General features: G+C 45.2%; 1 protein-coding gene across 1 annotated transcript in view; it reads left to right on the forward strand.

The window, feature by feature from the left end:
- STON2 (stonin 2) overlaps positions 1-13,929 on the forward strand; it is a 63,634-nt gene that overhangs the window by 29,161 nt on the left and 20,544 nt on the right. The window contains 2 exon segments of the mRNA XM_056850814.1: positions 2,750-2,786; positions 2,788-2,921. Coding sequence (XP_056706792.1) covers positions 2,750-2,786; positions 2,788-2,921 — 171 coding nt within the window.

Genomic DNA, 13,929 nt, shown 5'->3' on the forward strand with positions numbered 1-13,929 from the left:
ATAGAGAAGAGAACCTGGGGGGTGCCAAATCCCTTTTCAGGGTATTGCCCAGGGAGAATGTTGAAGCTCCATGGGTGATAGACATGACGTTTTCTCCAACTACACTGTGTTTTGAAGTAAATATTGCACCCATCAGTCACCAATCAACCAGTTATTCACTGAGCATTCATTATTCATTCACTATAAAATTGCTGACCAAAGATGAACAAGTTAGGAAGGATTGATTCACATGGGCATGGTATGGTGGCATGATGAAATTGCCACCTCGCATGCTGGAATCACAGCCTGCGCTTCCCTAGAAAACCGTCAAAATGTGGGTTAAGTTGGCTGCAGCCCTATAATGAGACCTACCTAGACAGTTCAATGCACGTAGAGGGAGAATGGGAACAAATCTATGCCCCGCCTTTTCCTATGTAAGTTTGTCCCAAGTGGGCATTGTAGGCACTGTCCAGAAATACGTATACAGAAGTGATGGCGATTTTAGAGCTGTTGAATGCTTTACAAGTCCCATCGCCTTTCCAAAATCTTAGCTGATGGAGCTTTAATATGTCGCTATTAAGTCAAAATGGCTATGAGAATTGAAATTCCTGGTCTGTCACAGAAGAAGAAGAGTTGGTTTTTATACCCCACTTTTCTCTACCGAAAGGAATCTCAAAGCGGCTTACAAATTCCTTCCCTCTCTCCCCGCCCCCCACAACAGGCACCTTGTGAGGTAGGTGAGTAGGGTTGCCAGGTCCCTCTTTGCCACCGGCGGGAGATTTTTGGGGCGCAGCCTGAGGAGGGCGGGGTATGGGGAGGGGCTTCAGTGCCATAGAGCCCAGTTGCCAAGGTGGCCATTTTCTCCAGGTGAACTGATTTCTATCGGCTAGAGATCAATTGTAATAGCAGGAGATCTCCAGCCACTACCTGGAGGTTGGCAACCCTATAGGTGGGGCGGAGAGAGTTCTGAGAGAACTGACTGGCCCAAGGTTATCCAGCAGGCTGCAAGTGGAGGAGTGGGGAATCGAACCCGGCTCTCCAGATTAGAGTCCGCCGCTCGTAACCACTGCACCACACTGGCTCAGAAGCAGCCGAATCTGTTAAAATGTTACGCTAGCCCTGTGGGAACTGTTTTGTTGTCATAATCTCCCATGCAGATAAACTAAACGGGGCGGCTCTATGAGAAAGACCTGAGTGTGGAGTTGGTCTGTGAAAGGGGGAAGACCAGTTTGTTTGTTTTCAGGGGCGGGTTTATGGGGGTGGGGGGTAGGGACATTGCAGTCTGCCTCTACCCATTCGTTTGGGTTATTTAAACATTGTCCCAGCTGCATGGAGTTCTTCGTGAATACACAGCTCCTACGATAACTTTTAAGAGATCCCCGTGACGTGAAGAAATCTGGGCCATGGTGAAGCCGCCGCAGGAGGTTCGGAGCGTGTGCGAGTGCTTTGTCATTCCAGAATCATTCAGTATTGTTCCATTTAGCGATACTGCCACCCTTTGTTTGTTTGTTTGTTTTCTCCGTGGTTACACACAAAGCATTCCTAAAATTCACAGAGAGCAGAGGGCATCCCTAGAAGACAAAATAGTTCCTGGGTTGACTGCCTTTTCACCACTTAGCATTTTTTCCTCATCAGTGGTGGGCCTGCGAAGGAGCAGGTTTTTAAAAGGAAAGAAACGCGTCTTTCTCAAACGCCACGCTTAATTGTAGAGATTTCAAAAGCAGGAGAGGGTTTGTTTCATCCCTCCTTCTGTGTCTCTTTTACAATCTCCTCGTTGCCTACAGGGTCCAGTTGTGGCCAGACACACAAGGATTCAAATATTCTCCGGAATGCTGATCTAGCAGCTTTTCTGTCCTGACTTGAAGAGTTGGAACTTTTACAACAGAGGGCTAGTCCGGGCTTCCAAACTTTCAGAATCTGTGAAATGAATGAAAAGGATTCTACTAAGCAGTATATATTTGTGATCTGTAACACAGTGACAGCATTTAGAAATGATGCATTCCAGACTAGAACGTGTTCTCGGAATTATTTATGGGAAAGGTAAAAACCTTCCGGCTGCCTGATGTAGCCCCAAGAATGTCAGTCGAAGTCAAAAAGGTTCAGTACAGAGGGCCTTTTAAATTATGTGTAGAGTGCAGCTGTAGCTCCTTTCTGAAACATTTAAATTGGATTTAGTCTGAAGCAAAATAAAAACAACATCACAGGCACAATTCTGCAAAAGATAGCCACAGGAATGGTGACAATTATATGTATATTTATTTGCAAGTAAGCCCACTGAACTACAGTAGGGAAAGAGTGTTCTGTAAGGGTGCACTTTTGTCTTCAGAATTCCACTTTATTCAGTTAACCATACTGGGATCCAAGTGTCGAGGCTACCTAGAAAATCAAAATTCATTTAAGAGTAATTTTTTGGCCTGGCCTACACATTGCAGCGGAATGAGATGGTAAAATCCTGAGGGGTAGAACAGAATGAACCAGAGCAGAAGGGAAGTGCCACTCTTGAATGCTGTCCTATGTAAAGAGTTTGTGCAAATTAAAAATATATATATATCCTACTACACCAAAGGGGAGATTTTTATCCCAGGCTCCCAAGCTAGTTTTCTTCTTCCAGGGAAATGTTTCCACGTGGTGATTCTCCAGTTGCAATCTGAAATTATATAGTCCATTCTACACTGCTAACTTGTTGTTGTGGCAGCTGTGGGCCAGGTCTCAGATTTGAATTATATCCTCTTTCCACTAAGTAGACTAATGTCCTCCTCTCCTTGTTCAGAATTCTCAGGAACTCCTGGAGGTGTGTGTGTGTGTGCTCCGTCTGCAGTGTGAACACCTGTCGAGGCACGAGATGCTTCAGCACCTGGCAGGCTTACTACTTCATGCAATCTCCAGAAGCAAAAAGGAGGAGGTGCAACAGCCTCGCACCAACTTGTCCTCAGCAGTTGTGGGTAGGATTGCCAACACCCGGAAGGCACAAATCTGTCAAGGAGAAAGGCCATTTGGGGGGGGGGCAAGGGATGGAGCCCCTGTGTCCAAGAACAGTATGAAGGGGTCAGAGGGTGGAGCCAACAGAAAACACTAATTCAGCTAAGGTGCACAGCCCTCACACTCTCTGTCTCTGGTTATCTTTTCAACTTCCCCTTGGCAAAGACAGATGCAGTGTTTAGAAAAGCTGCTTTTGAGTTACAAAAGAGCCTGGGCTGAACAGCACAAGTTCTTTGCCTTAAAATTCAGCCTGTCTCCTATTCCCACTGTTAGATGACAGAAAGAAAAAAAGGGGGGGAACCTATTGTGCAACTGGCCAGGAAAGAGAAAAATGATCATGCCTGAGGAAATCTGGCTGGCTGGCAACCCTGGAACTTGTGACTCACTTTTTAAAAGTAGTCACAGCTGTCGAGGGATACAGCTTGAAGCAGGACAGCAACCACAGCTTTGCTTTCCTTCTGTCAGAATAACCTCATTAGTTGTAACACTGAAGAATAACACTGAAGCAGGCTGTGTCTTTAAGATAACTGGCACTAAGACACCACCAGAGTGTCCTTTGAAAGTGATGTGTTCCCCTTTGGTTTTTAGTGGTTTTTCAGTTATCCCCAAAAGCAGATACTTTATCATTGTATCTAGTGCTGTGTGTCTGTGTCTTTGCTTCTGTGCTCTTTTTTTTTTTTTGCTCCAGTTCATCAAAGTGTTAACAGCTAGGTTCTGCTTCATTACGGGAGCCTGGCTGTGTGCTGGGCAGCGATATAAAATTGATGTGCTCGTGGAACATGCAGCGATTCTGCCACTGAATCAAGTTTGCCCGGCTACTATAGCAACAGGTTGAGGGGTTTTTTCCCCCCATCCGGAGTTGTTCAGAAGAGCCTGCTTTGCAGACTGCTGTGTTGTCTGCAATACAGTGTGTGTGTGTGTGTGTGTGTGTGTTGGGGGGGTGTCAATTATGCATATTCATCCTCCAGATAAAGAGCTAATGCAAAAGAGAGGCTTAAAAGAGAACAGAAAGGGGGGATTTCAAGAAGGGAGGGTGGTAATGGAAGAGTTTCCCTAATGTATACCTTGTAAATCATAGAATCATAGAACATAGAGTTGGAAGGGGCCATAGGGGCCATCTAGTCCAACCCCCTGCTCAATGCAGGATCAACCTAGAGCATCCCTGACAAATGTTTGTCCAGCCTGTGCTTAAAGATTGCTAGTGAGGGGGAGCTCACCACCTCCCTAGGTAGCTGATTCCACTGTCGAACAACTCTTACTGTAAAACGTTTTTTCCTAATATCCAGCTGGTACCTCTCTGCCTGCAATTTAAACCCATTATTGCTAGTTCTATCCTCTGCTGCCAACAGGAACAGCTCCCTGCCCTCCTCTAAGTGACAGCCCTTCAAATACTTAAAGAGAGTCTCAAGGAGTGTCTCTTCAGTCAAGAAGATGAGAATAAAATACATATTTCTGGAGCAGTCTAGCAGTTTGACTGAGTTAGTTATAGTGTAGATTGTGGTGTGTGCAGCCTCTTGGGCAAAAGGTTTATCACCTGCTAGGAAACAGAATGAGTTGTTGTTATTGTTATCATTATCTTAATTTATAGCTCACCTTTCTCGCTGAAATGCAAGGCAAATTACAAACTATGAAAAACAATGTCATTGGCCAGGTTATTTGCAGATTTTTCATATAAGGCCCAGTTTATCTGTGCACCATATCACAGATAGTTCCAAAGAATGCATCCCATGGCGATCGATCTGTTTTCAGCTAAAACATTGCAACTGTTTTTGGAGAGTATGTTATACATTATAATGTGGAGATAGTCTAGTGCCGCACTAGGACTTTGGGGACCCCAGTTCCATCAGTTCATTGAGTGCCTTAAATTTTTTGCTGCTGAACAGCTAATCAGAAATAATTAGAAGCCTAAATTGCATGGAGAACATGATAGCCAGGGCCTTTTTAGACAAGGTATATCACAAGCTTATAAGCTAAAGCTAGGATTGCAACTCAAGAAGCAACTTGTCTCCAGTGCTGGAAAGGAAATGACACGTTGTTTGCGGTGTGAAAGAGGGAAGGAAGCATGGATTTCCTGTCCTTTTCCCAGCCTGCAATCCCAGGATAATGATCAAATTTTGTTATACCGTGATTTTTTTATTGTTGATCATGTGATTCCCTCCCGGATCAACTTTTGTTCTGACACTGTAGGCTTAGTACCTACCATTCTTTGTTAAATAAAAAACCCTCCCCTCCCCACCCTCCTTCCATCCATCTGAGTGTCTTATAGGAGAAGGTGAGTGTGAAATGTTAGAGAGGAAACTGTGACCTCTTGGCTAATTCCGTTTTGTGAGTTTCTGTGACGTGACCTCTGGTAACCCCCTGAACTACGATGGCTCTCTATTCTTCTAAGTGTAGGATAGCAAATAAAATCCAAATGACAGCTGAAAGATAACAGCCCAGTATTGGCTTCTGTTGATTTCCTGTCATTGTGAGCAGTTGAGCTAGCAGCTGAGGACTCATGATGAAAGTCTGTATATCTGGATGATGGGAATATCTGTAATCAAGGGGTCCCAATGTAATGTAAGGATGTCCCCTTTGCTCCAGTGATGAAAGCAGAATGAGTGATTTCCATTCTTTATTATGAGGGATGCAGCACGAATATAAATGTTTCTGGATGCTTCTTGGAATCTTGGTGTCTGAGCTGAAAAGATATTAGGAACTGCAAATAAAATGCACTGCTGTTGGGAGTCCCGAATGTTACTGGTTCCCCAGAAGAAGAAACATTGACCACAACTAAGCAGTAGGGTTCCAGGGAAGATTGCTTTATGACCATGGCTTGGATTCTGCCAAAAATTTCTGCAGATGGAAAGATATCTTCCCCTCTCCCCTACTCCTGCTGCAGCCAAAAATGCCACTATGGGGAAATGGGGGACCCCAGGAATAGCTGGGGTGTGTGTCTATGGAGGCTACTGGTTATCACAACAACTTCCCTATGCTCTCCAGTTTTGGATGTGCTACAGTATTCCATGCAGTCCTAAAAATAACAATTTCCCCAAACTATTTTTTTCCATCAGCGAAAGATTGCTCGTTGAATGTTGAGAAAATATGCATGATCCCCACCCTTGCACTACCTTATGGAAAGGAATCTGGTTCCCCAGCAGCAAATGAGTAAAAAGTGTATGTACAGTGTGGAAAGGCCTTCATTTCTAATGGTATTGAACCCTCTCTTTTAGTGTCAAGAAGGGAAAAGACTGAGGTTCTAATCCAGTACAGTCAGTGAGTTTAAACATGGCCAACTCTGTATCAAATGAAGTCTGGCTCAATAAAGAGCATGCTGGTGTTAAAATTTCTGTCGTGGGAAGGAAATCCCATATTATTTATTGATTGGGAGCATTTCTGTGTTGCTTTTTTCCCTAATGGACTCACGTTGGTTTAAAGAAATTTCAGTTTAAACACTGTAGGTCAGATCCAGCCAGCTTCTTTGCTCAATCTTGTTTCATTTTCCTTTTTACTACAACCCTTGTCCCACATGGCTACTGTCCAGGCAAGTTCCATAGAGTTACCAGACAAAGCTGGCAACCTGCAAGTGTTTTGGGGTGCAGGGACATTCAAATAGATGTTGCTGCAGTGCCGTGATGTTGCTTCCAGCATGAACCCGGAAGTGTCGGCAGCTTGTCGGCAGAATGTTCTAGAATGTTTTCTGCTGGAAATGATGTCCCGCCATTGCTGTCACATCAATGCCCCACACTTTTTTGCCCCACTGCTGAATTGGGCAGGCACTAGGAGGCTGGGGACTGGTGGGCTCCCACAGTAGGAGGTGACCTGGCCTCCCTATCCATGAACCCAGCATAGCCTTTTGAGGTGACCCTGCCCCCTCTTTTCTCCAGGTAAGTGTAGGATGATCCATCCCTATAAACCAGTTTAAGCAACTTGATTCAAATAAACACACACATCTTGGGCAGGTCATGATTTACTGGGCAGACTAGCACAGGCTGCAAGCCACAGGCTAAGTGCCAAGGGCCATCAGCCCTTTAACTTTTGCCCTTAGGCTTGTGCTCCCAACCATACCTTGGCTTAATTATATACATAGGACTCAGGCAGTACATTTCTTCTAAATAGGGTTGCCAGGTCCCCCCTCTCCTCTGGCAGGTGGCTTTTGGGGCAAAGCTGAGGCAGGGAGTTTGAGTGGTAAAAGGCCCGTTGCCATGCAGCGCTTCCAGGTGTAAACTGGAAGTGACATGATTGTGTTGGTGTGGCGATTTCTGCTTCCAAGCCAGGCAGTGGATTGGCGGGCAGTTGCCCGCCAATCTAAGTGACCAGGCAACCCTACTTCTAAACTGTGTGCCATCCATGTTGCCTGGCAGAAGTCAGTACTGTTGTGTGTATTTCTACAAATAGAAGCAGATGTTTCTGAACACAGCTTATTTTCCTCTGCAGAAAACACAGAAGGTAAGCAGCAACAAATTACTTTTAAAAATATGCTGGTTAAAATTGACTATGGGATGTTCCATTTGCTTGCACATCAGGAATAGGGTACTCATTCAGGTTCCTGCTCTTAGATTTCACACAACAGAGATGGGTGTGTTCAAAACAACATCCATTTATTAGCAGGAAGATACAAGGATGGGAACAACTGGTCTCAGGACAAGGGAGCCCCTACCAATTCTAACTAACAAACAGAACTAACTGAGGAGGGACTCCACCCGATGAGACTAAACCAACACACATAAATGTCAGAGGGGGGAACAGACCGTTCCATTGAAAAGTATACAATAAATACTTCACAGGCTAGATTACCAAAGTGTTGTCTGTGCTACAGTTCCTCTAGTGAAATAACTGGCTGTATTGTTGTGTGTGAGAGGGTTGCCTTTTTTGTCTGTGTCCTGGTAAATAAAGACTGCATAACACAGCGTTTACTGAAAATATTCATGGCCAATGGAGAAAAAGGCAGCTATGATACAGAACTAAATCACATTGAGAGCTAGTGCGGTTTAGTGACTAAAGAGCTACGTTTGGATGAGGATTAAATCTTCACACAGTCCTGGCTAACTAAATTGCATGAATGTATAGGAGCTCTGAATGCATTTTTTTTAAAAATTAAAAGTCAGAGTCTGGAAGCAGCAGGTGGAAAGGACACATAACCTTTCCCATACCTAGTGTTTTCCTGCTTGAAATGGCACCTAACACTTGATTTGGGGGCATCCTAATTGGAGGCTCTTTGGAGTAGGAAAATGGAAGGTGAGGGTAAGCCAGGGCTTAAGTGTATCCTTTCCTGCTTCTTACCCGGAGGACTGGGAAATATAACCCTCCTAAATATAGTTAGCTAGTCAAAAAAAATAGATAGAGTTGCCAGTTCTGGGTTGAGAAATACCTGGAAATGTTGGGGGTGGAGCCTGGGGAGGGTGGGGCTTGGGAAGGGGAGGGACCCCAGCAGGCTATAATGCCATAGAGTCCATCCTCCAAAGCAGCCATTTCTTCGTCACCTGGAGAGCAATTTTAATAGCGGGAGGTCTCCAGGTGCCACCTGGAGTTTGGCAACCCAACAAATAGAATATGTTCAGTCTGGGAATGTTTAATCTGGAAAAGAGGAGGCATGATTGAAGGGGGACATGATTGCTCTCTTTACGTATTTAAAAGGCTGTCAGTTAGAGGAGGGCAGGGAGTTGTTCCTGTTGGTGGAGGATAGGGCTCGCAGTAATGGGTAAAAATTATGGGTGGAAAGGTACAGGATGGACATTAGGAAAAAAATTTTTTACAGTGAGAGTAGTTCAGTAGTGGGATTGGCGGCTAGGGAGGTGGTGAGCTCCCCCTCACTGGCAGTCTTCAAGCAGCAGCTGGACACACACTTGTCAGGGATGCTTAGGTTGATCCTGTATTGAGCGGGGGGGTTGGACTAGATGGCCTGTATGGTCCCTTCCAACTATGTGATTCTGTGCGTAGATAGTAATGGATTAAATGTACTGGGCTGAAGTTTTCTGGTATGCATATGGTTAATGAGGTATGGGGGGCTATGTAGTGCCACTTCAGTGAGTAATGAGAAGTTACCTTGGTTTCGTTTGTCTAGATTGGGTTCCCTTTGGGCATGAGAACATGGGAGACTTAAGGTATTTTCTAGTGTTTGCTTTATTTACAAATATGCAGGGAGGGAGGGAGGGAAATATGCAGGGAGGGAGAGAGAGAGAGAGAGAGAGAGAGAGAGAGAGAGAGAGAGATCTTTTTTACAGATACACACCTGCCTACTCTATTCAGCTTTTCCAAGTTCTGATGGATCCTTGGCCATTTCCTGACACTTGCTCATTCCTGGCACCTGTTCATTGAGCAGATATCTGTAATTGTTAAGGCATATTACCATTCTTTTTGCAATAACAGATAGACTGTTCCATCGTAATCAGAATCCACGTCTGTAACACTACTAAGGAGCCAGTCTGGTGTAGTGGTTAAGAGCAGAGGACTCTCATCTGGAGAACTGGGTCTGATTCTCCACTCCTCCACATGAAGCCTGCTGGGTGACCTTGGGCCAGTCACAGTTCTCTCAGAACTCTCTCAGCCCGCTCAGAGGCAGACAGTGGCAAACCACCTCTGAATGTCTCTTGCCTTGAAAACCTACAGGGTTACCATACGTCAGCTGTGACTTGCCAGCACACAAACACCCAACACTACCTAGCAACATTTTAGTCTCTTGACTAGTTATGCAGACTGTGTCCAAGCAAAATATTGGCAGGTTAATTAGTAATAAAAACATACTATATCACCCCAGACATGGAATTTTACTGAGCCCCAGATCAAACAGAAATACAGCTCATTAAGGACATTAATCACATAACCAGTTCATATATTAATATGATCATATCTTTATTTATCTACCACCTTTCTCCCCAAGTGGGAACCCAAAGCAGCTTACATGGTTCTCCTCTCCTCTGTTTTATCCTCACAACAATCGTGGGAGGTAGGTTAAATGGAGAGTGTGTGACTAGCCCAAGGTCATCCAGCAAGCTTCCATGGCAGAGTGGGGATTTGAACCCGGGTCTCCCAGAGCCTAGCCTGACACTCTAACCACTATTCCACGCTGGCTTACTACGTATTACCAATTCACACATTGCCACAATATTTCCTCACCAGCATTCATGTTTCCCTATGACTTAGAATTATTCTCATTTGCAATTTAATTCTACTCTTCCTCATTAGCAATGCAAAAGGGGGTAGAAAGGTCATTCCTTGACTGAAAGCCATTGCCCCACCCTCAAGTCACATTCTTGGGCTCATGAAGGTAATTGCTCTAGGATTCCAGAGTCTTTCTTGCCATTTATAATCCAACACTAGAATTATTTAAAGTGTTTTTGTTTTTTTTTAAGTCTGCACACTTAGCAAAACTCTGATAATGAATTTTTGACACGCTCGGTAGTCAGACTAAAAAATGCCTCTTGGTACCCTGGCAGGTGCAGTCCAGAAACATAAATGCTAGTTATCCATTGACTTTTAACCTCATTCTGCACCATCCCAATTGCTTTGTGATACTCTATGCAGGTTCAAGCAACATTTTGCTTTCCATTCCAGATACAAACGCACAAAATGGGACAACACACACACACAAGAATCCTTATCAATTACAGTTCTCTGGAAAATCTCTTATTTCTGTTTTGCCCAAGTCTCCAGTCCTTTCTGTAGGGAAGTTATCAAAGCACTTAATTCCAAATGTAATCTTACCTCCAAAGCACACGTGTTCCCTGTTGAACTGTGCTTCTTTTGGATCTGGGGCTGAGTAAAATTCCATGTCTGGGCTGATTTCTGCTATTTACAGAAAGATGTACGGGTACATTTCTATGATCTCCTCAGATCTCAGAAGTTAAGCAGGGCAGTCCTGGTTAGTAATTGGATGGGAGACCTCCAAGGAAGACCAGGGTCGCTATGCAGAGGAAGGCAGTGGCAAACCACCTCTGAACGTCTCTTGCCTTGAAAACCCTACGGAGTCACCATAAGTCAGCTGCAACTTGACAGCACTTTACACACACACACATTTCTATAAAGGGCAGGCAGAATTTGCAGTCAAAATGTCTCCCTGTGGCAACTCGTGGAAAGAGCCCCTTTCCCCCTGGTTGCTCCTGAACTGGTTGCCGGGCCAGCCCAACTTCATATCTAGATCTTGCCACTAGTCTTTATCTGGGGTTATATTTTGCAGGACCAACAACTCAAGCCAGTCCATAAGCCTGTTGTTTGTCAGTCACTTAAGTGGTGCAGGAAATGAGGAACATCTATTCCCCAATCTTAACTAAGGCCCTGGAGGTACCTTCCAACTCAATGATTCTATGCATGGCTGTTTCCCTCCCCGTCACCCCTCCTACTACTTCAGGTCTTTGGATTAGGCATGCCGTTTCCGACTGTCAGAGGTCACCTCGCTCCTCCCCCCCGCATTTTGCCCACATTTTCAGAGACCTCTTTTATCTCAAAATTTGAAAACGTGGGCACACAGGGAAATGCAGGGAGGGAGCGCGGTGACCTCTGATGGTTGGAAACAGCATGCTTAATCAAAACAAAGACCTGAAGGAGGGGTGACGGTGAGGAAAACAGTAGGATTGCAAGGTCCCTTTTCTCCACCAGCGGGAGGTTTTTGGGGCAGAGCCTGAGGAGGGCAGGGTTTATGCCATTGAATCCAATTGCCAAAGTGTCCACGGGCATGTTTATCTGCCCCCTCACTTCTTCCAAGCCCTGATCAGCACTAGGCTAAAGCCATTTCCCGACGCTTAAGGCCCATTGAGATATCTACAATCGTTAATACACATTACTATACCTTTTGTCATAGAGGATAAATTGACCCACAGTAATCACAATCCAAGTCCCTGACACTATTGTATTCAGCACCTTTTTAAGAAGAAGATTAGGTTTTTATACCTCGCTTTTCTCTACCTTAAGGCGTCTCAAAGCGGCTTACAATCTCCTTCCCTTCCTCTTCGCACAACAGGCACCTTGTGAGGTAGGTGGGGCTGAGAGAGTTCTGAGAGAACTATAACTGGCCCAAGGTCACTCCTTCATGTGGAGGAGTGGGGAATCAAACCTGGTTCACCAGCTAAGGGTCCGGCGCTCATGTGGAGGAACAGGAAATCAAACCCAGTTCTCCAGGTTAAAGTCCGCAGCTCTTAACCCCTACACCACACTGGCTTAGTATTCGTTAGATAAATTAGTATTCACAGCTAGTGGTCCTGCTGTCAAGAAGTAAGCTTTGCATTGTGTTCTTGTTATCCTTGATTTATCCTCCGTACTACTTTCCTTGGGAACGTGTCCCTATTCACTTAGGATTGCAAGCCATAGCTGGCACCCTGGCAGGAGAATTACAGGGGTGGGGTGTGGACAGCTCTTACCATAGAGTTTGAATCATAGAGTGTTGTCCTGACATCATGATGTCACTTCCAAAGTGATGTTGTGCATTGGCACAATGCTGAAGATCCCCCCCCTTTATGGAGGGAGATCTGGTTCCCCGATTTCCAGTCTGTTCTGTGAATCTAATGAAGTAGGTAGAAACTCATGCCCTAAAGTCAGTCAATCTCTAAGTAGCCACAGCCCTTATTCCCACTCTTTCTGCACATTCAGGCTACATTCCAGGTAAAGCTGGTAGTGTTAATGTCATATCCTAAATTGTCACTGTTTAGTGCCTTGCTTCCACATTTTATTGTGTGAAAGAGAGTGCCGTTTTCAAGAGCAACATCCACTACATCCTTCCAACGTCCCCTTTATTTGGATTGGTATTGTGGAAATACTGGATACACTGGATGGAAAAGACTTTCTGCTAATGGATCTATTCATGAGTAGAGCAGGTCACTGGTGTGTCACTTCTCCGCAAACAAGGCCTATATCCCTCTCTAATAATGGAAGCAAAGAACTCCAGTTTTCTGATTTGTGAAGAATTTTAAACAGTGTACATTCTCTAATACTGAGATGCTCCCTAGCAACCTAACCACGTTCTGGGCCAGCAGTGAAAGAATGTGCACCATGCCAGGGAGAAGCACAACCACACAGCTTAATTTCTCCTGTTAAAGAGACAAGCCACGTCCTAAACTGCACAGGAGCTTGTCTCTTCAGCAGTGGGAAATGCTGCTGTGAAAAAGACCAAACTCAGATGGTTATGTATAAGGAACGCAGATCTCTCCTGCATTTTCCTCCCCCTCCCCCACCAGTTGTTCCTGACCCTGGGAAATTATTAGGGTTGCCAAGTCTGGGTTGGGGAATTCCTGGAGATTTGGGGGTGGACTGGAGTCTAGGTAGGGCGGGGCTTGGGGCGGGGAAAGACCTCAGAAGAGTATAATGCCATAAAGGCCACCCTGAAAAGCAGCCGTTTTCTCCAGGGGAGCCGATCTCTGTGGTCAGTTGCAATTCCAGGAGATCTCCAGGCCCCATCTGGAGGTTGGCAAGCCTAGAAAATATATTCCCAGGATGATGAGACCCACATGGACTAATATTGATACAGGTTTGGGAGGATGCAGTGGGGAGATGGAAGCAGGCAAAATTGCTTCCCCCCTTCTGTCAGTTGAGCTGTGCTGATGGAAGAAGCAGAGAGGGTCATTTTGCCCCCTTGCCCCTCCCCACTGTAGCCTCCCAAACCACATAGCTGTAAGACCACATTAGTCCCATGATCCTGAGAGAAAGCGTTTCCAGGGTCACAAAGGATTGCTAGGTGGAGGGCAAAGAAAGAAAGATTTGCAACCACCAGGTCCTTTCCACTAATGGATTATAGGACCCAGCCTCATGTCTTCGGACTCCTCGTTCAGTATACATATAGTTTCACATAATAGCCATCATGCACATGCATTTACTTCATTTATACCTAGGGCTGCCAACTCCAGGCTGGGAAATACCTGGAGATTTTGGAGGTGGAGCCTGAGGAGGGCGGTGTTTAGGGAGGGGAGGGACTTCAATGGGGTATAATGCCATAGAGTTCACCTTCCAAAGTGGCCATTTTCTCCAAGCGAGCTGATCTCTGTCACCTGGAGATCAGTTGTAATA

Source organism: Euleptes europaea, chromosome 6, assembly GCF_029931775.1.
Source record: "Euleptes europaea isolate rEulEur1 chromosome 6, rEulEur1.hap1, whole genome shotgun sequence".
NCBI lineage: Eukaryota > Metazoa > Chordata > Lepidosauria > Squamata > Sphaerodactylidae > Euleptes > Euleptes europaea.